The 24,973-nt window shown below is 37.2% G+C and overlaps 1 protein-coding gene across 2 annotated transcripts in view; it reads right to left on the reverse strand.

The window, feature by feature from the left end:
- The window catches only part of uxs1 (UDP-glucuronate decarboxylase 1), a 95,629-nt gene that overhangs the window by 33,080 nt on the left and 37,576 nt on the right, over positions 1–24,973 (reverse strand). Inside the window, exons 7-9 of one of the 2 annotated variants that reach the window (XM_067409112.1) lie at positions 22,583–22,687; positions 18,922–18,981; positions 14,017–14,138 (exon numbers count right to left, since the gene is read on the reverse strand). In XM_067409112.1, the coding sequence (XP_067265213.1) occupies positions 14,017–14,138; positions 18,922–18,981; positions 22,583–22,687 (287 nt within the window). The remainder of the gene's footprint in view (positions 1–14,016; positions 14,139–18,921; positions 18,982–22,582; positions 22,688–24,973) is intronic. The other variant, XM_067409113.1, reaches the window with a different exon arrangement.

Raw genomic sequence — 24,973 nt, forward strand, 5'->3', positions numbered from 1 at the left:
TGGCAAGGAAAAGCACCCGTCTGATTGCAAGGCTATCGTGTGATTGCACACACTGTGTGTGTGTGTGTGTGTGTGTGTGTGTGTGTGTGTGTGTGTGTGTGTGTGTGTGAGAGAGCATGGCATGCTTTAGTTGCGATGATGAGGCTGTGTTAGTGTGATTTTACTACTGGTTAGACAACACCTAAAGCAAGTGTGTGATGTAAGTGACTAAAATGTTAGGCAACTTGAGTTATCTTTGATGACAATAAAAATACATAAACCTTAAAAAAAAGAAAAAAAAAAAAAGAATAAAATCAGTGGACTGTGCACAACTGCAAACCAAGTTTCCAAGTCATTGTCTGAATCCAGGCCCAGTTTTCTTTATGCATTCTTCTTAAATTCAAGCATTTGTAAATTAAATTAGGAAAAAACAAAGAATAGACCCACTCACGTGGCAAAGCTCATCACATTTTGATCTAAATTGACATCTTCAAAATACCCTGGAGCAAAACTGTGAGGTATACTTTGTAGCTGTGAGGGCATGCAGTAAATCTGTCTTCAGTGAAAGCAGCTTTAAATCAATACTTTTCATTAGTCTGAATGTGGACTGAGAGAGCCTTTTTGAGCAATGATGGGTCTCAACAATGCCGGAAAGCTGCAATTCAGGCTAAGCAAACTGTCATCTGTTGATTGAAATGACGATGGAGACACAGAACCATAAGGCCCAACAGCAGAAGGAAACTGCTCGATGAGTGCAGATGTGTGTGTGTGTGTGTGTGTGTGTGTGTGTGTGTGTGTGTGTGTGTGTGTGTGTGTGTGTGTGTGTGTGTGTGTGTGTGTGTGTGTGTGTGTGTGTGTGTGTGTGTGTGTGAAGGATGGTGATGTAATGAAATGGAGAGACAGCAGAAGGGATTGAATATGACTAATTAAGTCAATTAGAAAGTAAGACACATCACAAGGCATATAGAGGTTAAAGGTGACAGATCAGTGTTTTTAAAAACCTCCTTTAATACATGTATAAATGTAAAGGATAGAGATGAGGTACCAGAAGAGGAAGGAGAATAAATCACACATGAAATATCTATAAAGTGGATTTCCAAGAATGTAATAACTACTCAAACTAAACAACTGAGACAGGAGCTCAAGGAAGCGAAGTGCACATATCATGTGATTTGGTGAGTTTGTGGTATAAACACAACATCAATGCGAAGCTGTGGCAGCATAGCGCACATGCTTTTGACGTGCTGTAGCCACAGCGTTCACTCGGATTTAATGAGCTCCTGAATTCCACTCCGCAGATCTACCTTTACATTTATTCCTTTAGCAGACACTTTTATCCAGTAACTTACAAATTCAAATAGTAGCGCAATATATTAAAATTATTAGAATATTACAAATATGCAAATCATGATATGCACATTGCATCACCTTGCAATAATTGAATAATTTTAAATAGTTAGGAAAAGTCAGTTTTAAGTAGCAAAGAACAGACATACAACTGTTACTTGGGGTTGTGTGTGTGTGTACTCCAATGACATATGCAAGACAATCAACAAGTCTTTGCTCTCATAGTAATCTAGTCTGAGAAGATAAGCTGGCTGCTGTAAAATGTTTAGTTCCAAAAGAATGTTAAACGTACAATCAGGGCATCTTCCAATCATTCTGTTTTGTTTGTTTTAATATTGAAATCAGAAAAGTGAAAAACTTTTTTCAGTTTTCATTTTTTTTTTCAAACACACACACACACACACACACACACACACACACACACACACACACACACACACACACACACACACACACACACACACACACACACACACACACACACACACACACACACACACACACACACACACACACGCATGCACCCACTCCTAAACAATGAGCCCTAAACAATCCCCTTGTGAGATCAATTTTTTTATTAGGCTTACACTATAATATAATAAAATATATATAATATTTAAGTATTTAAACCGATATACAGAATTATATCAGTTTAAATGCTTCCATTTGTTTTAATATATTATAAAGTGAAAACAAACTGAAGCATTTAAACAGATCTGATAGCTAAATATTAAGAAAAGTGAACATGTTAACTCGTTTATAGTTATCTAAACATCCCTGAAACCCACACCACCACCACACACAAGAATCTATTTAAACTGAGGTATATCACTGATGTTTTTTGAGTTTGCAAGCCACACCTGTGGTGGGTGTGATTGTAAATGTCTCAGAGTTTTGTTAGCATTCTGTGCCCATTAGGGCTGCACGATTAATCGCATGCTATTCTCACGCGCATTTCGTCAGTAAAGCCGGTTCCCTGATTACCGCTAAATCGCCATCACCTGCTTTCAAATGAAGCGTCATTTAATAGACAGAGCCGTAGATCACTGAAAAATTTAGCGGTAATCAGGGAACCGGCTTTACTGACTAAATGCGCGTGAGAATAGCATGCGATTAATCGTGCAGCCCTAGTGCCCATCATCCATTATTTCCACCACTTTTCATTAAAACATGACGTTTTATTTCACATTTCTTTTCGTTTCACGTTGCCTCTCATATTGAGGCATTTAGGCGGCAAACATTACAGTATTCTTACCGCGACTGATTTGGCTCAGGGCCAGCCAGCTCACACGCGCTCAATCGTTCTCTTTCTATGAAACCTGTAAACCGCATTCACCGGTTCTAACTATAGCGACAATAACTCTATAGCGGTTGTCCAAAGCACTGCAATTATTTCTCATTTAAACTACTAATATATGTCTGTTCTCTGCGCGGCAATTATTTTTTCTGCGCGGTCACGGCTTCAGAAGTGCACGGCCGCGCACGCGCGCAGCTTAGAGGGAACACTGGACATCAGATGCAAATTTTCCACAAGTTAATATGCTAGAAAGGTCTATAATGTACTTTGATTAAAAACAAATAAAAAAAAACAAACAAACAAAACAAAAAAGACCATTTTTATCTTGTCAAAAACCACTCTGTTCACAGCAAGCCATTTCGGTGCATGTCCCTTTAAATGATAATGAGCTACTGTTCACCCCACCCCTATCTTCAGTGGGCGGGCTAGTAAACACTATTCAGCAGGTATTGCACTAAGCTCACCATTCTTGTAATGAAATGTAACAAATGCTCAAAAATTATTAAAATACATTTGAAAATTACTTGTTAGTCATTAACACCTTTATAAACCTTATTGTAGTATTACCATGTTATCTTTACATAAAATGTTGGGAGCGCCTTAATGCATTGTTCATTATAAACTTTCAGTAATGAATTACAGTAAGAGGGTTCTAAATAGAAATGACAACATATATGTTTGTTCGACTGTGTTATTTTGATAATGAACAAGCTGCGATGTCACGTTTGCAGCACTTTGTTGTGTGTGCGTGAGGCGCCGGCGCGATCAAACAGCAGTCTTTGCCATGGTCTTTGCAAGGGACTTGCCTCATCGTCATGGCAATGGTTCATGGCCAGGTCAGATTAAGTCAGAGTTTGTTGTCGTTTATTGGAAAAGCATACCACACTGCTCAGACATTCCACAACCCAACAAAAGCCGATTAAACATGTTCAGATGGGTGAAAACAAACTTTGACCAACGGCAACAGACGCCGACAGAGTTATCACACTAGATGCGTCTCATTTCGGAGGCTGCGTACTGATCCAACAAACTCCAACAGACGTGTTTGTTGGCATTCATCTGTGTGGTGTCAACTGGCCTTTAACTTTAGCCGCATTCGTCTTGGAACTTGCTAACCAGCACATTATTAGGAAAGGCGATTTGCAAAGATTCATAAAAAAATATATAACGTTACTTACGTCTTCTGGAGGTACTGATTCATCCTTCAGGAACATTTTAGCAAAACAAACTTTTTAGCGCAGACATAAATGCATATACGCTGTAGGTAGATCTGGGGGCGCATTCCCTTCAAAAACAAAATTAATCCACTGCATCTTCAGCGGCTCAGATATCGAGAGTAAAGAATACCTGTTAAGTTCATTCTTATATCCAATAACAAAACGCCTCAGTTACTTTGGAGACAATTTTGTCTACACCTGCATGGTGTCGAAACAATGGCGGACTGTTTACAGCTCACTCAGGGTGGGTCTATGCTAAAATAGCAGTGTCCATGAAGAGTTGTGGGAGGGGCCTGTGCAAATTTATATCACTTTTGCCAAGAATCTGTGAACGGCTTGATATGACAAAGTGCTTATGATTTGTGGGGATAAAAAAAAAAAACACTGTGTGGATTTTTATCATTATAGGGTGGTTGTGTAGACACACTGCCAACACACATTTATGTCCAAACACCTTGTAAAAATGAATTTTGCATCCAATGTCCCCTTTAAGAATCCATTCAACTGTAGCAGAAGAGGACTATGATTCTGTTGAGCAGAACTGGGGAACAACCGACAAAGGCAATGTTTGCTTGACCAATCAGTGGAAAGGGGTGTTTCATTTCTGCCCACATGCAGAGATCGAATATTCTAAGCTGTTTATTAATTTTCTACCCCTTAAAAAAAAAAAAAAAAAAAAAAATCAAGCCAAATTTTTGCTTTTTGTTGAAAAAAAAAATTCTCTTTCATTTTCTCCTTTTTCTGCATTCAATATAAAAAAAAACAAACAAAAAAAAAAAAAAACTGAAGATACACTGATTATATACGCTAGTTATATTAATATCAGTTTTAAAACATATTTAAATATAAACTGAATTTACACACTTAAAGCATTATCATCTTGCATACCACAAGTTATCACTTTTTTTTTTTCCAATATCGTGAACAGCATAAGCAATAAGTATTGCTATCATATCACGTCTACTGAACATTAATATAGTATCTAGATCAATATTTGAATGGATTTATCCATTTAATCAATGTATGTATAACAACAACTTTAATAAATATGCTTTTATAAGTGTTAAAGTAAGATCTCATTTAAAAATCTAATTCCTTCAATCACAAAGAAGTGTTAATGTGTGGTCAGAGGAGAACAGAGTCTGTCTGTAGTCAGCAAAGGGCAATCATATGAATAGGTAAGTCAATTGCTATGGATGGAAGGAAGCACATGACTGAAAGAGTGAATAGAGTGAAGAGTAAATCTAATTAAGCATAAATGATTGCAGAGAAGCACTTCCACCAGCCCAATGATTTGCCTCAGACACAGATGTTAGGATGGGTGAGAGAAAGATGGACTGATAATTAAAGAATGGAGGAGACACCGAAAGTGCAGGAAAGCAAAAATCAAAATGAGAAAATGAAAAGCTAAGGGAGAGAGTGGACATAAGTAAGAAAGGTTCATTTCTAGGTCTACCTAATCTAAAGTTTGCTACTATCTGCTGGTATTGGAGAGCTACTTCACTGTGAAAATTCATTTAAAGGTGCCCTAGAATGAAAAACTGAATTTACCTTGGCATAGTTAAATAACAAGAGTTTAGTACATGGGAATGACATACAGGGAGTCTCAAACACCATTGTTTCCTCCTTCTTATATAAATCTCATTTGTTTAAAAGACCTCCGAAGAACAGGCGAATCTCAACATAACACCGACTGTTACGTAACAGTCGGGATCATTAATATGTACGCCTCCAATATTTGCATATGCCAGCCCATGTTCAAGGTATTACACAAGGGCAGGACGTCTGGGTGTGCACAGCTGAATCATCAGACTAGGTAAGCAAGCAAGAACAATAGCAAAAAAATGGCAGATGGAGCAATAATAACTGACATGATCCATGATAACATGATATTTTTAGTGATATTTGTGAATTGTCTTTCTAAATGTTTCGTTAGCATGTTGCTAATGTACTGTTAAATGTGGTTAAAGTTACCATCGTTTCTTACTGTATTCACGGAGACAAGACTGTCGTTATTTTCATTTTTTAAACACTTGCAGTCTGTATAATTCATAAACACAACTTCATTCTTTATAAATTTCTCCAACAGTGTGTAATGTTAGCTTTAGCCACGGAGCACTATCAAACTCATTCAGAATCAAATGTAAACATCCAAATAAACACTGTACTTACGCGATTAGACATGCTGCATGACGAACACTTTGTAAAGATCCATTTTGAGAGTTATATTAGCTGTGTGAACTTTGTTTATGCTGTTTAAGGCATGCGCGAGCTCCGGGGGCGGGGAGCACAATAATTTAAAGGGGCTGCAGCCTGAATCGGCGCATATTTAATGATGCCTCAAAATAGGCAGTTAAAAAAAATGAATAAAAAAAAACAAAAATCTATGAGGTATTTTGAGCTGAAACTTCACAGACACATTCAGGGGACACCTTAGACTTATATCACATCTTTTGAAAACACGTTCTACGACACCTTTAATGATTTGGAGTACAGGAGAATATTGCAGAACGGCTTGCTTTCCACAAATGAAAAGTTATTATCTAATAAGGAACGATCAGATGTTATTTTTCAACAAGACAATGCTCCTTCCCAAATTGCAAAGACAAGTGGCTTGAGAACAAGTCCACCAGGCACATGTTTTTGCCTGGTCAGATTTAGAATTTGAACCCTATAGTAAATATTTGGTCTTACATTAATCTCAAATGAACTGGAAGACATTTTTCAACTGACCTGTTTGAAGCTATTAACATTGAGTGGAATATCAATGACTTCTTCCTGTAACAGCTGTCTGCAAGTTGGGGAAGGCTATTCCATGCTACATTACTTTACAATATTTGTGCAATTCTTGCTAATTTCCTGACCAGTGATTTGTGATTAAGATGGTTAATACCATTAAAAGACCACTAAATATTATGCCATTTTTAGCTTGGCACAAGGAGTGCATGTTCCACATAAGGAGTCATACATGTTTGAAATTAGGCTGAGTAAATGATAAAAAATTAAATTTTTGGGTGAACTATCACTTTAAGCTGGGTTTCAATTCAAAAAGTCACAATTACTAGAGATGTACCAATGTACTGGCTAACAACCGGTACCAGCTGATAAAAGCTATTATTATCACGGCCAATTGTTTAAAAACTGCCGATGGTCAGGGCCGATTATATCCTGTCAATCAAAAGGGTTGCGGAAAGATGTGTTCAGACTGCAACTCTCACATACTGTGTGTGAAGAAAATCCCTCTTGTGTTGAATTTTAACACATAAACAGTTTAAAAATAGTGGTGTTAAACTCTTTTTGACCCTATGAATCAAAGGTAGTTCAAGCCAGGTTTGCCAGATCTGTGTTTTTTTTTCCTATATCAAATATTATTTTTAGCTACTCCCATCCAATAATCACAAAAAAGATTTGCGCTTTATTATTTCTGATATTAATTAAAGTTTCAGTTTTCAAATTCCGTCCATTTTATCATGAAATTCAAACAATAAAACGTAATGCCTCAGCTCAGGCAGCAGCTTGGAGCACGAGTCTTTTCTTCCTCTTCAATAGTTATATCTCGAAAAACATAAATGAACATCAAAGTTATGTTGAAATATATTGTATAACTTACCAGAATATATCATGTATCATGTAATCACTTTATTTGCGTTTCAACCGCGGAAAGTTTTATACATTTCAGTTTTTATTTGAGTATAATTATTATATCTGAAAATAAACAGCAGCTGAATATAACACCTCTGTTGTTAATTATAACCTCTAATATTGTAGTGTACCAAATGAGAGGGTTCCCTGTATAGTTTGCAACATTATTTGGGAGAGATTTTTTTTTTTTTCTTTAAGAAAAATCTAACTATGGGTATCGGCCGATATCATTCTGAATAATCTGTATTAGCAGAGAAATTTAGTATCGGTGCATCTTTTATTAGGTGGCAGAAACAACTTTCTTGCATGAAAGGTGGTGAACAAACTATTTTAAAAAACAGACTTTTATTTTTATATCAAACAGCCTTTATCTTTCTCAAATGTCACTGAATTTCATTTGAAAAAAGATGTCAGCCACATATGCCAGCTGTCACATGTCACTGATGATATTCAAATCAAACATGAGGCAGAATTTCTCATGTGGTGGCATGTAGAGCGACAATGTGTTGTTGGAAGAGTGAATGCTATAAAGACAACCTAAGAGTGACACCAAGTGAAGAAATTAGATAAAATCAGCTGCACCAAAGGGTGGTGCCAATCAATCATACAGAATGTTCAACAAGATGAGACAGACAGGAAATGAAACTGTCAGAGAACCAGAGAGGCAGATGATCATTGTGATCTTACCTATGTCTCTCAGAGCCCAAAATTATATAGATATAATATATTTCCAAACTGTGTTTTTGTCTTATCCTGAATCACTATAGTATGCCTATAATAAGTATTTACATTCTAAATATTTTAAACTAGGTGGGCTGAAAACTACTGCAGAAAAGCCCAGTGCCTGTGTGACTCACTGCTAGAGTGGCAAAAGTTATATATTGTAGCTTTAACTGACTACTTATCATGAAATTGATAGATTTTTTTTTATGTTTGAAAGTGCACAACATTTCATTAAAAAAATTCCACAACACATGCATGCATTTGTTCTTAACCTGGCAATAATGTTCTAGTGTAATGAATTTCGGGTATTCTAAATGAGTGGCATTATGCTACAAACCATTTGCAAAAAACACACTCAAACCATCTCCATATAAGGGCTTTCCTCACAACCTTTCCTTTACAGCCTTTCGTCACTCTCCGCAAACATATGCCGCTCTTTAAAGACTCACTCTTGAGTGAACACATGCAGAGCAATAGCATCCTCAAGCAATACCACACTAGTCTAGTCTTAATCTATTACAGTGTATAAAATGAAACATTTAAGATGAAATTTCTTTTTAAAAAATGTAATCATGTTTATAGGGTCACCTAGAGTATGTGATTTTAGCATGTGTGGGGTCTTCCTACTTTTTTTTTTTTTTTTTTTTGTAAATGTAGAACACATTTTAGAATAAATGTCATAAGTGAACCATGATCTGTTTGTGAAAATGTTGTATGTAGATTTCACATAAATGTGTGCATACAAACTAGGGATGTGTGTAATGAATAATTTCATAACCGTTTAAATGAAAATTCTGCAACTGACTAGTCTAACCACACCCCCCAGAAACAGACTGTATATGCGATCCATTTGAAAGAACACAAACTATGAACAGTAAAAACCCATACTGAATGCTGCTAAAAATAGGTCAGATATATGCAATGTTCTTGCCTTGATTATGATCACTGTATATTAAACTTGTGCATCCACTTAAGCAGAGTTGGCAATTACAGACATTTTATTCAAATCAACTGAATCAATAGACAGCGCAAGACCAACGAGTTAAAACCCAATGGCCTGTTAAAAACGTATTTCCTCAAATAAAAGTTAGTCCACATAAGTCAGTCCATGTAGGTATTGTTGTTCGTTAACCACGGCAACCACTTGCGTGTCCTGGATTGAATGAGCTTCTCACAAATGAAAAAGTCCCTTTAAGACAAGTCATTTCACTCGCCGGCCATCTTTGAGACGCCTCTTGGGCATCCAAGTAAAGCTCCTATCTTTTAGAATGGGGAACATCAAATTCTCCTACACTGTTCACTATGCTTACGATTAAATTTCATTTTAAAAAACACCAATGAAATCTGACAACAACATTCTCATAAAGCTTGATTCTTATGTTCAAATACTGTTTAAAAAAAGCTTGTTTTTCATGCTAGACCAGCCAATGCGCATGCAGAGTCATGAGCACGAGTCTGAGAACGCTGCCTGTTTCTATAGCAACCGGAGCTTCTAATAGCAGCTGCAGTGACACGATGACTTGACTAATCAACAATTGGCTCTTTCAATTAGAAAGAGGGGCTTATTCGCCATATTGGTTGTTGCACTTTCTCCCATAAATAAGTAATATGAGTGCATCGTCTTCCTATATATAAAGTCTTTAATGAAAAGTATCTGTACATGTTGCACCTGACAACTGCATTATTTAACCTTTTTTTTCATTTTATTTTTTTTATTGATATAGCAGCTGTTCAAGTGTCAAGTAAGTTTTATGCATAACATTTCTCCTTTAATCAGCAATAAAATGTCATACCGTATTGTTAGCCTGGATGCCAGCCGAACTTAGCCCCGCCCACAACATTTTGAGGTAGGGGAGTTCGGTCTGGACTCGATCCGTAGAGGGGTAATTATGCCCAAACAGAAATTGTTCGGACCAATCACAGTGTCAGGGCGATGATTGACAGATTATCACCAGAAACGTAATCAGTCACGTCATCAAAGAGCGCTTGGGGAGTTTGATTGACAAGCAATCTAACCAATCAGAACGCTGCATCCGCTATTTTGTCCGACAAAGCAGTCAGGAGTTAGAAGATTAACATCGGTGGAGTTAAACTTGAAAAATTGTGCATATTGACGTCTTTCCGCGTTTGAAACAACATTCATTCTCATGTTCATTCATGTTTATTTGATGCTATAAATGGACTAGTAGGAAGAGATGATCGGTTCACGAGCCTCTTGAGCTGAGGCGCTACAGCAATCTGTCACGATCATGGTCACAACACATTAAAGAGCCACAAAATGTTTTTTATTGTTTGAATTTTTTTAATAACTACACAGTTTGAAAGCTGGGACTTTGTTTAATATCATAAGTAACCTGCTCTGTCTCGTCTGTCGATGTGTTGTCAGTTTCCTCTTTGCTCCGCGATGTATTTATTTTCCACTCTGTGTGGTGTGACAGCGCCACGGCTTGTCGGACAAAGCAACAGTAACTAAGGGGGGCGAGTCTTTGCGAAAGGTCAATTCGTTTACAACAATGATGGCTGTTGTTGAAGAACTGAGATGTGTAGATTCCGCCATCGCGTCCGTTATAGAAGATATCGACAGTGCATTAATTTTAAAAGAGGAACAGAGGACCGCGATCAAGTCATTATTGTCCCACATAACCAGGAATACAAAAAGCCTAAGCAAGCTTCATTGTTACATTAATTTGACATGACATTGAAGAAAATGGAAAAGTTTTGTGTAGGCTTTCAAATACTCCCTCACCTTACTCATCTTCCCAGTGGATATTTCTCTGAACCCACCATGAGCGCCACAGACAAAACCAACACAGGCAATATCTGAGGTAAAATTTAATTATTGTTTTCCGCTGCAGATATACACTTTTCAAAATAATTTATTAAATTTCAAGATGTAACATTAACATGACGGTAATTGAAACATAGCCTTTGTAAAATATAAAGCAAAACATTAAATATGCAAAAAAAAAAAAAAAAATGTAAACGACTATTATTTTCTAAGTCAACTAGCAGCAGCAGTATCATTTAATGGACTAGTCGGCTAGTCTCACACATCCCTAGTACAAAAAAAATTATAAATACTGGTAATGGTTTGAGTCACCATTTATGTTTCACATTCAGTTTTTCAGCAAACCGCACTGCTGTTGCCAAGATCTCTTAATTTTTCTACACAAATATTTTCACTCCTCCAAGGATTGAAATTCTAGCCCTTTGATGTACAAACAATAGCTGATATTCTTATGTCATTATTTCAAGTTCATCCAAGTTCAATTTGTGACTTTACATTATACGTATTGTTAGCTTCTTCCTCTGGTAATTGGCTTTTACACAGTATGTTTAGTTCTATGGTATGTTGCTCGGCTAAGAATGCGACAGCAAAGAACAAAGCAGACTAGAATAATGTGATGGCACATTTCTGAGGTCAAACCCCCAAGTGGCCAATTTTCTACGTTAATACACCTTGAGAGCAGGATGATTAAAATAAAGCATAGAAATCCAGTTGCGACAGTTGTTAATTTCATCAGATATTTTTAAATTTTAGTCTTAGTCCTGTGTCAAGTGTACTTTTTAGTTTTTATCATATATTTAGTCAACCTTGTCCTGTTTTTGTTTATTCAAGTTTTAGTCGACTGAGGCCTGGGGCCTGTACCATGATGGTAGTTGAAAAAACTCAGGGTTATAGGATTAGTTTCAAGTTGACCAAACCAAACCACTCCAATCCAGCTTTGTTGATACCATGATGCTGATCATCAACTTTCTCTGTCAACTCAAGCTTTGATCCTGAGTTTGTGGAGCGCGTGCACATGAATGCGTGACATCAGTGGCAGACAGCCAATCACATGCCTTATAAAAGAAAGAAACTGTGAAAAGTTGTGATTTTCTAGGCCGATATGACTAGGAACTATACTCTCATTCCAGTGTAATAATCAAGGAACTTTGCTGCCGTATCATGGGTGTTTTTAAGCCTTGCCAATCTAAATATTCAAACACAAGAAGACGCAAAAGAGAATTCTGTACTTGCGTGCTGTTTGAGAAATTGTGTGCACAACACCTCTGAAGCGCACGCCCGGAAAGGCGCATTTCAGACTAATTTCTTTTTTATATTTCCTTGCGCTTGAACGGACATATTCTCACAGAATCACTGTATGTAAAAATGCCCGTATTGAGTTGGTTATGTCTTAAGTGAATCTAAACAGTTAAATAAAACAGAAATGAAACATGTGTAGTACTATATTGGATCCGAACATCTGTCTTAAAGTGACGGCAGCCTAATGAAACTTGTGTTTTTAATGTTAAACAGCAAAAGACAAAGAATAAAAAAATCACTAACTCCTTTTAACTGGATAACTTTTTTTAACTTTAATGGGATTAATCCTTTTTAATTCATATAGTGAAGACTATGCAATGTTATTTTACATGTGATTACTTTATTCAAATTTTATACCAGAAGAGAACTGTTTATTTAATTTGTATGTTTGTTGTATTGTATTGATTTGTGCTATTGCTCATAATTTGATTATTTGTTCTTATTTTATTATTGACTTTGTCTTTAACAATATCTGAAATTGATATGACTATTTATTACGTTTTCAGGGGTCAAAAACAATGAAAAAATAAATAGGCCTATTTTATTTTATTTATTTATTTATTAATCTTTTGTGATGGGACCAGTACAAAGTTTAGAAGGGTAAGTAAAACCACTTGCCTCACCGGGGCAGCAGAAGCAGTAATAGCAAAAGACTTTGTATTGTCACACAGAGGTTGCGTTTATTCAGCAACCACAATAGAAAACAATATAGTTGAGATCCATGTTTGGATTTATTACAGTTCATCACTGAGAAGGTTTGTTTACAGATTTCGTTGTATCAAACAGTGCAAGTGGCTCGTGAAGAAACAAGACTGACTGAATGACACTTTCACTTAAGCAGAATTTCTCCCTGAACTCCAGCTTGTTTGTCTGTGTTTTCAGATCATCCGCTGCAGTTATGCAGTGTATAGAGTGTGTGTGGTGTGTGTGCATGGTTGCCAGATTGCAAATGTTGAGTAAAACACTGGGCAGAAAACGTATCCTTTTAACAGAAAAGCTCTGATTGGGGGATTTAAACTCGACATCTGACAACTTCATGCAAATATTTTATGTATGTCTGTAAAATTCAAACAAGATGGCGGCCTCTCAGCGACAGTGGAGTGGAGAAAAAGAGTGTGAACTTATATCTTTTTACGCTAGTAAGTTGTCATGCGTCAACCCAAAACAGGGAATTTACCTCATATATTGCTTAAAATACCAACAACTGTCCAAAGTAATGCATGTAAGCTGTAATCAAGCCACTGAATGTTTTCAGTTAAATACTAAAAAGACGGAGTTAATTTAACATCTGTAGTGGCGTAGATTGTAGGGCGTATGGCACATGAATGTAGCTTTTGATGTGATCGACGCGGGTTCGAATCCGCCTTTTGCTGAACTCGCTCTTCTTCCTTTTTCTATCACAAATCAGATCGGAAAGCCATTTATTTTTAATAAAAATGAAGAAAATATTTGAAAAGTTGAAATAAAGTGCCTATAATAAGGTATTTATTGGGTTGGCAATAGATTTGCTCCTTTCTGATTAGTTGCTTCCAACTGTCTGTTGCCCTAATTAGTTGCCCTGTGTCTCATCAGGTTGCCCGTTGACGGCAACATTGCCCAGCAATATTGCTCAAAAAGTCGCCACGTGTATCCTCACCTTTAGACATAGTTTCTGTTAATAAAATGAACACTACTGCTACACAGTGGCAAGCAGTAGAGTATTCATGGGTGAATTTCACTCTTACCTGTTTCATGTAGGCGTAGCACATCGTCTCAGCAACACGCTTTCCCTCATCATAACAGGCCCGGGGGCCGATAGGGTTCACATGACCCCAGTACTCCTCATTCTGGGGATGCACCTCTGGGTCTAGAAGACAACAAAAACACACAAATATGATATATGATACACAACCCCCTATGGATCACATTTCACACAAATATTTCAATTTGTAAAACAAGAGGGAGAACTATAATGGATGACATTGCAATATAAAATAGAACAAATTTCAGTCCTGCACACTAAAGTTGCATCAAGCTTGTAAGCTTGATTAGTGTGCTGGATAAATGTTTAAATATCCAAAGGAAAAAAGTGTGCAATACAATCACATATGATAGATGCAAAATATATGTTTAAGTGGTCATTTCTGGGTGAAACAACCTTTTACATACAAATTTTATAGTTTGCATTTGTGTGGTCATAGAACTATACACAAATAAATTAATTTAAAAAATTTAAACAATATTTGAACTAGGTCAGTCATGATGGACTGACATTCAAACTTAACACCGTTGATCAAGTGATGAATAAAGAAAGCTACTTCCATGCTAGATAGTTGCTATATGAAGAACTGAAACACTCTGGTATTACCAGTGACAACCAGGAACAGACTGGTTGACAACTGCAAACAGAGCAGAGACAGCTGGAGAGACACAGGGCAGAGCAATTGATCTTGCAGAGAGTAGAGAGCCATAAGGGGACGAAAAGAGAGGGCAAGAAGAAGAGCAGCATTCATAGCCAACCTCTACCAGTTGACCAAGCAGCTTCTCGGGCAGAAGGAGGAGGGGGGTGCAGTTGACTTGCTCCAAAGGTGAGATTAATGATAATCTCAAGCGCACCTATAGTGACCTGAAGAAGAGCCAACCATTGGACTCATGTGAGGCACTGATAAATCCACCTGAGCCAACATTAAATTTCAATCTGAAAGTCTGAGAGAAGTCGAAGAAGTTGTCAAGAAGCCAAGTGTCAACTACTCAGCACCTGGGCAACATGGGGTGCCCTATAGAGTGTATAAGGCTTTGGACGTCCCTGAAGGCAATCTGGAAGAGAGGGAAGGTTGCACAATCTTGGTTGCTCAGACGTGCTGAGGGGGTATTTATACCTAAAGAGGAGAGATCTGAAAACATTGACCAGTTTCAGGTTTTATCTTTACTCAGTGTCAAGAGTAAGATCTTCTTCAGCATTCTGGCCAAGAGACTTTCCTGCTGGGAAACGGATAAATTGACACATCAGTACAAAAGGGAGGCATATTAGAGGTGCTGGGGTGCCTTGAACATACAGGTGTGGTGTCTCAGCTCATCAGAGAGGCAATGGGAAGGGGAGACTTGGCGATAATTTGGTTGGATCTAACCAACACCTACGGCTCAATACCTCCCAAGCTGGTTGAAGTGATACTGGAGAGATACCATATACCCCAGAAGGTGAAACAGTTTATTCTGGACTACTTCAGTAAGTACTACAGTAAGAGTCTCTGTAGGCACACTGTCTTCTGACTGGCACCAGCTGGAAGTAGGAATTATCACTGGTTGCACTCAGGCAGCCACCTATTATGACCTCACTGTAACATCATCAACGGTGCACAGAGCCAACTGGATCCTTCAGGGGTTGAAGAAACTCATTTTGTGGAAACGTATGCATTTTAAACCCCCAAAATCCTGGTCTTTAGTATAAAAGAAAGGAAATGTGACGGACAAGTTCCGCTTCAGGCTGGGAGAAGACCTGATCCTCTCTGTTACAGAAAAAACAGTGAAGAGTCTTGGGAAGGTCTTCAGCTGCAGCCTGAAGGATACAGATTCCATCAAGGCCACCATTTGGAGAGGTGGCTGAGAACTGTGGACAAGTCTGGAATTCCTGGGAAATGTAAGGCCTGGATCTACCAGCATGGAATTTTTCCAAGAATCCTCTGGCCCCTACTCATCTATGAAGTCCCTATGGCTTTGAGTGCAGAGTGAGCAGCTATCTACGCAGATGGCTGGGTGTGCCACGTAGAGTAGTATTGGGTTGTATGGAAACAGCAACAAGCTCAGGCTCCCATTCAGCTCCATCAGGGAGGAATTCATCATCACACGGGCATGAGAACATTTGCAGTATTTGGGGTTGAAGGATGCTAAAGTGTCTGGAGCAGGCATCATCGTGAGGACAGGGTTGAAGTAGAAGGCAGCTGAGGCAGTCTAACAGGCAGAAGCTAGGCTGAAGCAGAAGGCTCTCATCCGTACTGTTGCACAGGGCAAGGCTGGAGTCGGAAGTTCAACACCAAACTGTGCATAGTTATCCGTTGTGGTGTGAATTAGAACAATTACTAAAATTTTACAGTTACAGTCATCATAGTTATCATTGGCGTGACCAACTGAGCTAGACAGAGAGAGATGTCTGACACTGGCAGTAGACCACAGTGCAAAGTATCCTGTAAATTCTGAATTCCCAAGCATGATGGCCAAAGATCATGCAAATAATCAGAAGAATAATATTTGGGCAGAGTCTGCAGCTTTGGTGGAAAGCCAGTGGTAAGTGTTTTGAGAGTCATAATCAAGCTTGGTAATGAACCCCCTGGGACACTTTCTTTCTTTCGCTTTTTTAAACACCATGCCAGCTTCTATGGCTATATTCATGGCAAACCCTTGGACACAACTGTAAAGAATAAAAAAAACAAACAAACAAAAAAAAAAAACACTGCAATAATCTAAAATAAGACAGGGAAAATGATTTACTGCAAACAAATTTGTTCAGAACAAACTGAAAGGTAATTGCTATATGTTCCAATTACCCTGAGTTGTGAAGCCATTAAAACCAGTTATTGATGTACTTAAAGGTGCTTTAAAGAAATTCTGCTGACAATTCCAGTCAATTAATCAATCTGGTGAGAAGAAAATGATTTTTAGTGATCACTGTACATGTAGGTAAAGTTAATTTTTGTTATAAAAGTTTACATTCATATTATATAATTCCCTCAATAACACATAAATGTATGTTTATCTCAAACAAATTGTGATTTTAGGTGTAAAAGATTGATTCTTGGATTTCAATGCAATCCAATGTCCTTGGTTGATTAAAAAGGCACATTTCAAAGGCTGGAGCAACAGCTAGGGTGAAAGCAGGATTGATTTTTGCACATTCAATTGAACAGTCTTTTAAAGCATCCATCATGAATAGTAACTAAAGGCACTCAATGGCACAACCGATAAACTGAGTTGTCACTTTCTAGTGATAATGGTTGCTTTTCTTGCTTGTAATAAATGACATTACCCAAAAAGATACTAAAGAGAAGAGCAAATAGAGAGAAAAAATAAATAAAATAAATACAACTGAAAAACAAACAAAAAAACCTTGACTGCACATAGCTAATTTGTAGGGCTAGGTTGAAAACATTGATTTCTCAATTTTAATTCTCATTTGGATTAACTGATATTGATTCTTAAATCCCAAGAATCCAACATTTAGTTTAGGCTCTTTTCAGATGATGCTTGAACAAAACTTCACTAAACATTATTTGTAGTGTTCCTCCAATCCAATATTCACAATCCAGTAATCACTCTGTGCTGTGTTTCTTATGATATGAGAAAGTCTCAGCTTACAAATTGTGTCAATTTTATTACTTATTTCAAACAATGGCGTGGCCGATCTTTCCTTAAAAAAAGTGTTTTTATGATGGCCACTGTTTATGTGTATCTGAAAGAAGTCTATTTACAACATGTTTTTGAAGGGTTGTAGCCAATCACAGATAAATCTGTTGAGCGCGTGAACACAATGGCCAATCAGAGGTGTTTAAGTTAGTCAGAATCTGCTCAACAGCGCTCAAAATCCTAGGGGAAAATGCTGGTATTTTGACTTTTTTTAAATTTCAGTACTAACTTGGTAGCAAAGTACTGGTACTTTTGACAACGCTAACTGTACCTGATATATATCCAAATGAACTGATATTGGAATTTAATCAAATTGCAAGCTTGAGAAAATAAAATTGAATCGAATCATGTATCAATGACTAGCCCTATTAATTACTGGTAAGCTTAATTTTTCTCTTGATGGATAGAGATCTGTGTTCATTCCCAAATCCCAAATGAGCTGATTATCCAACCATCAAAAGGCTGAAGATCAATTGCAGATTCCTCTCAGTCATTCAAAAAATAAGTAAATACTCATTTCAAAGGGTTGTGGGATCACCAAGAAAAGGTTTGGGTAAAACGGGTCACGTTGGGTTATCTGGTTCAAACTGGTTTGCCGTTTCAGGTGCCTCAACCTCTCAACAGTGTAAATATTGCTTAATTAAGGGGAATGCAGGTGAATTCACTTTCTTTGAATTAAATAAAATATCTTCAGATTTCTTGTTCCCTCTTCATAGCATATTCTATGGGTTTTTGACATGGCCATAACATTTCTTTTTTTTTTTTAGGACAAATTATTTGTGTTGAGGCAATTCAAGATGAACTCAAAGCAGCCTCCACTACATCACTTCTATCATGATACTTCACAACTGGGATCAGGGTTTTATTATTACAGAGAACTACCATAAAGTCCTAGCTTTACCAAAATCTTTTCAGATACCAGACTCATGCACTCTGAAACTGATTGAAGCAGTTCATCTCTGTCTCTTCTAACCCTTGATCCAAACTCACCTACAGCCATATACCTAAAGTACTGAAACTACTTGACTACAGGTCTCTTGATTTTAGGTCTGACTATTTCTACAACAGACATCTAATGAAGAACAACAGGAGAACAGCAATTGATGTGTGTTAATGTGAAGTGTGTTAATGAGATATTTTTATTAATATGTATATATTTATATTAATATAAATAATACATTATTATATATTATGTATATTATATAAATGTCTCATCACTTTAAGCATTAGAATAGAAACATTTGTACACATACCTCCATACACTTCTGAAGTGGAAGCAAGGAGCAGGCGAGCTCCAACTCGCTTGGCCAATCCTGTGGATAGAGAGAGGCATAAGCAAATCAGTTGTTAAATTGTATCAAACCAGATAGAGTCTGGTTAGAGTGACTCATCAATCAAAATGTGATTCCCAATTGGGTGAGTCAGAAACAACCAAACCAGACATTAATCAGAAAAAGGCTACAAGCAAAAAGCAAAGATATCCTGGTCAGGATATCAGCCAAAGAAAAATAATGTGCAACAATCCACCTCTTTCACAGCTTAATGTTTGAATTGAGGAATTACATTCTCAGTATTTTCATTAAAGGTGCTCTAAAGGCCAATTCACACCGCCCCGACGACGGCCAACAAACGCCAACAAACTCGTCTGTTGGAGTTTGTTGGTTTGGTGCGATACCCCTGTTGGCGTTTGTTGGCCGTTGTTGGCGTTGGTCGGAGTTGGTCTTCACCCGACTGAACATGTTTAATCTGCGTTTGTCGGGTCGTGGAATGTCTGCGCGGTGTGAACAGTTTTCCAACAGACGGCAACCAACTCTGACGTAATCTGACCTGTTAACGAACCATTGCCATGACGATGAGGCAAGTCCCCTGCAAAGACAGCTGTTTGATCACGCCCGTGCCTCACGCACACACAACAAAGCACTGGAAACGTGACATCGCAGCTTGTTCGTTATAAAAAATAAAATACAGTTAAAATATATATATACACAAAAGGTGCAATAATCTATATAGTCTATAAGGTATAATAGTACAATAATCCGTGCCATTCAGCAAGAGCAGCTGCTCCACTTCACCGAAAGAGAGAGGTAACGTTATAACCACCATGAGAGCAATGCAGGTTTACCTTCAGTTTCGTTTTTTAATAATTCGTTTAGCTACATGGTTGTATATGCTTATGGGTCTCGTTAATAAAAAGGGTCGCGCTAAAAAAAGTTTAAAAACCGGTATACCAACCGAAGCGCAATAGGTTACGATCAGATCGATGGCTACAGCGCTTTGGATTTCAGGTTAGTATTTTTGTTTTGCTTCAATACTTTAATACAATGAAAATATACATGATACTATATTATTAATATAGTAAACTAACCTGACATATTGTTAACATGGTTACTTGTGTAGTTGTGGAATTTTCCCAGTCAGACGTCACTCGTTGGTCGGTGTTTGTTGGGGCGGTGTGAACATGACAGTTTTTTCTCATAGAATTCTAAATCCAACGGCCAACTTGTTCGTTGGCGTTTTTTGGTGTTTGTTGGCCGTCGTCGGGGCGGTGTGAATTGACCTTAAGTGATGTCACGCGTTTTTAGGCCAAAACATTTTTTGTCACATACAGCAAACATCTCCTCACTATCCGCTAGCTGCCTGTCCCCTGAACACACTGTAAAAAAAAAACGCGGTCTCTGTAGTCGCCACAAGCTCTGAAAACGGCAACAAAAACAAACTGGTGCAGTCTGGACCACAAAACATAATAATAAACATGCTCCAGCCAATAACCAACAAGAATGATTTTAAATGCGCGTTCATGACTGTTTCAGAAAGCACGGAGGGGAGGGGGAGGAGGAGGGTCTAGCTAGCCTCTGTTTTGTTGGACAACACTTCGAAAGTCAACAGGAAGTTACTCCACCCAGGATCACTTAGAGCACCTTTAAGTGTTTTGACTGGCTGGGGAAAAAAAAAAAAATCAGATATACACTCTATTACAACAGGACATGCACAGGATGTACAGTACAGTACAATTTGATTTAAGCTTATGTTTCCCCGACACAGACAGCTGGTTAGCAGAATTAATTTAAATGGTTAAAAATGTTTAAAACAAAATGTATATAAAAAAAATAAAAAAAGAAAGAAAGAAAGAAATTGAAATGCTTGGCTCAAACATGAATGAACATGAGAATGAATGTTGTTTCAAACGTGGAAAGATGTCAATATACACAATTTTTCAAGTTTAACTCCACTGAGGTTAATCTTCTAACTACTGGCTGCTTTGTCTGACAAAATGGCGTTCTGATTGATTAGTTTTCTTGTTAATCAAATTCCCGGTGAAGGGTCAATTCTGTGGAACAGATTCCAAAGAAATACCCTGGCAATTATATGTAATTGCAGGCAGATGGAAAATAGATCATTTCATATCGACATAAAAAATGACAACTCAAGAAAACTCAATCACCAAAAGAAAAGAAAAAAAAAAAACCTTTATTACAGTCTTTAATGGCTACTTACAGACAGGGGATATATAATTGAAGAGTGCAAAGAAAGTGTATAGTGATGATTGAAAACAGTCTAACCTTTCCAAAAATCAATTGAAGAGGTTTTTATACTTTTTGCAATTTTCTGACTTTACTCCTACAATTCTTTTACCAAAGGCAGAGGCTAAGTTTCACCTTGTTGCCTGGTAAACAGTAGCATGAAGCCCTGTTAGTTTGTTTGAGAGTTTCAAGATTTTTTCATTGTCATCACAGATGAGACAGCAGAGGTGCAAGATTCGACCGATCGGAAATAGTAGAAGAGAATGTGACTAGGGATATGATGATACACAGCTCACAAGATGAGACGATACACAATATTGGGTTCACGAGAACAAGACGATATTTTTAAGAAATGCTATATTTAAGGAATCTTCAATGACTAAATATAACTGGAAAAAATAGTATTTTATTCGACTGAAAGTCAAAAAATGCAAAACAATGAGGAATTTGTCATTTAACTAAATAGGGCTGTCACTTTGTCAGTTATTTTAACAATTTCAGTAATCAGATAATATTTTTTTGTGGTAATACATATAGTGCTGAGTATTCTTTAAAATGACTTGAAATACATATATAATAACAATGAGGCAATAATAACTGGTTTAAATAAATTATCAAAGGGAAGTCAGACAAATCTCTGCAGGGGACACCAGCAGCCTGGTGACTGTTTTACACTTTCAAATCCTTGTTTAATATTGGCAAAATGTTTAACTGAAATGTTCACTTAATCTTTAAGATTTGGCCACTTCTTTATGGTAGAAAGACATCAACATATGAAAACTCGAGGGTTTAAAATTTTATTTTGAAATTGCGATGAAAAACAGTTTGAATATTTAGAAACATACTGATGTGTGTAGTGTAGGTTTATAAAAAGGTTTATAAATGATAGGACAATGCTATGTTATATTATGATTTTTAAATTGTTTTAATATATTGTGCATCCATAGAAAACGATCAAATAATGTGGTGCATTGTTTCTCGTATATGTGGAATGTGCCACTTCCAGTTAAATTGCAATCAAGGATTGCATCGAGCACTCAAATTTAATCAAGGAATCGTGACAGCCCTAAACTAATCATCTTGTAATGAATGTCACTTCACTTCTACTTTCTGAGTATGAATTATCACATGCAGTAAAAGATAGAACAATATAATGCACAAACTTAAAAGGTGTTGCCACAAACTCAACCCAGACAGTCATGCAGATATCGTGAAACAGCTTTTCACCTAGACAACATTTTGAAGTGTCAGTTTTGTTGGAATGAACTAGCAGTGGAGGGACAGAAATCTCTCAGATTTCTATGTTTGGAAGATGAACAAAAGTCTTATGTGTGTGGAATGACATGAAGGTGAGTAAATGATGACAGAATTTAATTTTTTTGGTGATACTCACCTAGCATGTTGAGAGTACCAATAGTATTCGTTTTCAGTGTCTTGATTGGGTTGTACATGTAATTTGGTGGCGATGCAGGTGAGGCCAAATGATATATCTGGTCAACTGAAAAAGAGGGGTAAAAAAACAAAACAACAAAAAACAGAAGTTGAAAATTGAGAGGGGAACTGTTTAGGACAGATAAAATTCAAACACACACCTCCATTTATACCAATATAAACATCATCCAACTGTACAATGATTACAGATACTGAATTAGGCCTAAAGATAATCCAAAACAACAGCCTAAATAGATGGTAACCATCTGCCCATTCATATGCCCAAATAATGGGCTGTCTTGATAATGCAAATGATTGTTTTAAGAGGGCTTTATGGATAAAGATCTTAATCAGTCTTGGAACCTAAAATTGGTAAATTTAGAAAAGGTTGTGCTTTTCCAAGACAAACTTCTGAGCACACAGCCATTGTACTAATACCACAAATATGAAGGCTCACTACAACTCAAACTGGATGAAAGTGCATCATCCTTTGACGCACACAGAGACATGTCAGAAAGGCCATGCTCATTACCGTTAGTCAATGTACTGTCTTTTATACGCAGTGTGATGTCAAACAGACCAGGCATAGGGAAGTAAATATAATGGATGCAGAACATATAAACAGACAAGTTCTCAATAACCCTCCCACAACCTAGATGTAGCGATACAGGGATCAATTTTAGAGGGCTGAGGAATGAGATAAGTCAAAAGAGTAGCTGACTGAGGTTGAAATGGAATGGAAAATCAAAGCGCAGCGACACGCTGGTCCTACGCTTTAGTTGGCATGGAGGAATGGTTAAAGTGTCCTTTAAGGTCCACCCCAGGAGTCTTCAAACTGTTTCAGGCCAAGGACTCATTGGTAAATAGAGATATAACACAAGGACTGTTTTAAAAACTTTATCACGTTGAGTGCTGACATTTTTAGCCTGGCCTATGATAATATGCATGTAGCACCATATTCAAGTCTCAAGTCTAAATATATAAAGCACAATTAAAAACAACTACATACTAATGATGAAACAAAAACTGGCCACTGGTCTACCTAAATGGCCTTACTTGAGGATATAAGAGGCAACCCAAAAGCCTCAGTCTCAAAATTTCCATCTGAAACAAAAACAACCAAATGTCACCATATCAAATTTTTCACTACATGGTTAGCAATTCACGATAATGACATATCGTGATGTCTATAGAAATCTTGAAAAAATAAATAAATAAATAATGCTATCAGTCAAATAGTAATTAAAAAGAAATGATTTTATAGTAGGCCTATTATATACAGTGATAAAGGCTTTGTCAACTGGCATTGCATTATAAATACACATGCTTTAACCCCAGCAGTAGCAGCTATGCGCAGCACTCTGTCTGCTTTTTTTTTTTTTTTTTTATGGCAACCAGCATTAGTGCAAGTGCAATATGGCCACCTTTACGTGTCACATTATCATATGTTTACTATTCATTTTAATTATGGTTAATCGCCAATACCGATATACTGTGACACCCCTAATTAACACGATAATAATATTTCATTTTTTTTAAATATCACGGTTATCGTCAATACCAGTATAGAGTGGACACCCCTACAACCAAATCAACAAAAAAGTGGGATATAGAGTTGTGCTTGAGGACAAGTGCTAGTTTACGTTCTACTTTTAAGTGCCTCCAGCAAAACACTTGAATAGCTTTCAAAGAATCAATGACATGAACAACAAGTTCCTTTATCAAATGAGCTCATTAGCCATTTTTCCAATGTCTGGCCAGTACGAGGCAGGGCTTACAATGTGACGGGGGGTGGGGGGTTTAGCCTTGTACCTCGACCTGCAAGTCAAAAATATAAGCTGTACGCAAAACTCCATCATTTCACAAGCATGACAAAATGAGCATGACAGAAGCGAACAATTGGTCTTTACTTAAAGACTTAAGACTCCAGCATTGATATTTAACCACTGATCAGGCACTTGGGCAGCAGTACACATTAAAGGTTAATGATGCCCCAAAATAGGCAGTAAAAAAATTTAAAAAAAAAAAACGTTCGATGGCACCTTTAATAATCCAGCAACAGAGAGAGCTTATATATGCCAATGCATTAGTCTGGTATTAACAAAGGCACAGGGAAGAGAGAGATGAAATACAAAACAAAATAAATACACAATTATAATCATATATGATTTGTCTTAATTCTTAAAGTGGTCTCTGGTACAAGGGAGGAGCTAGGCCACCCCGCTCACAACTATCATTTCTTTATTTTTGATCTTGACCACAAACGAGTTTATTTAGACATAGAACCATCTCTTTACAACCACAACACTTTGTGTCAGTGCCAGGCACAAATCAAACGTGTGAAGAAAAAAAA

Source organism: Chanodichthys erythropterus, chromosome 14 (genome assembly GCF_024489055.1).
Source record: "Chanodichthys erythropterus isolate Z2021 chromosome 14, ASM2448905v1, whole genome shotgun sequence".
Classification (NCBI taxonomy): domain Eukaryota; kingdom Metazoa; phylum Chordata; class Actinopteri; order Cypriniformes; family Xenocyprididae; genus Chanodichthys; species Chanodichthys erythropterus.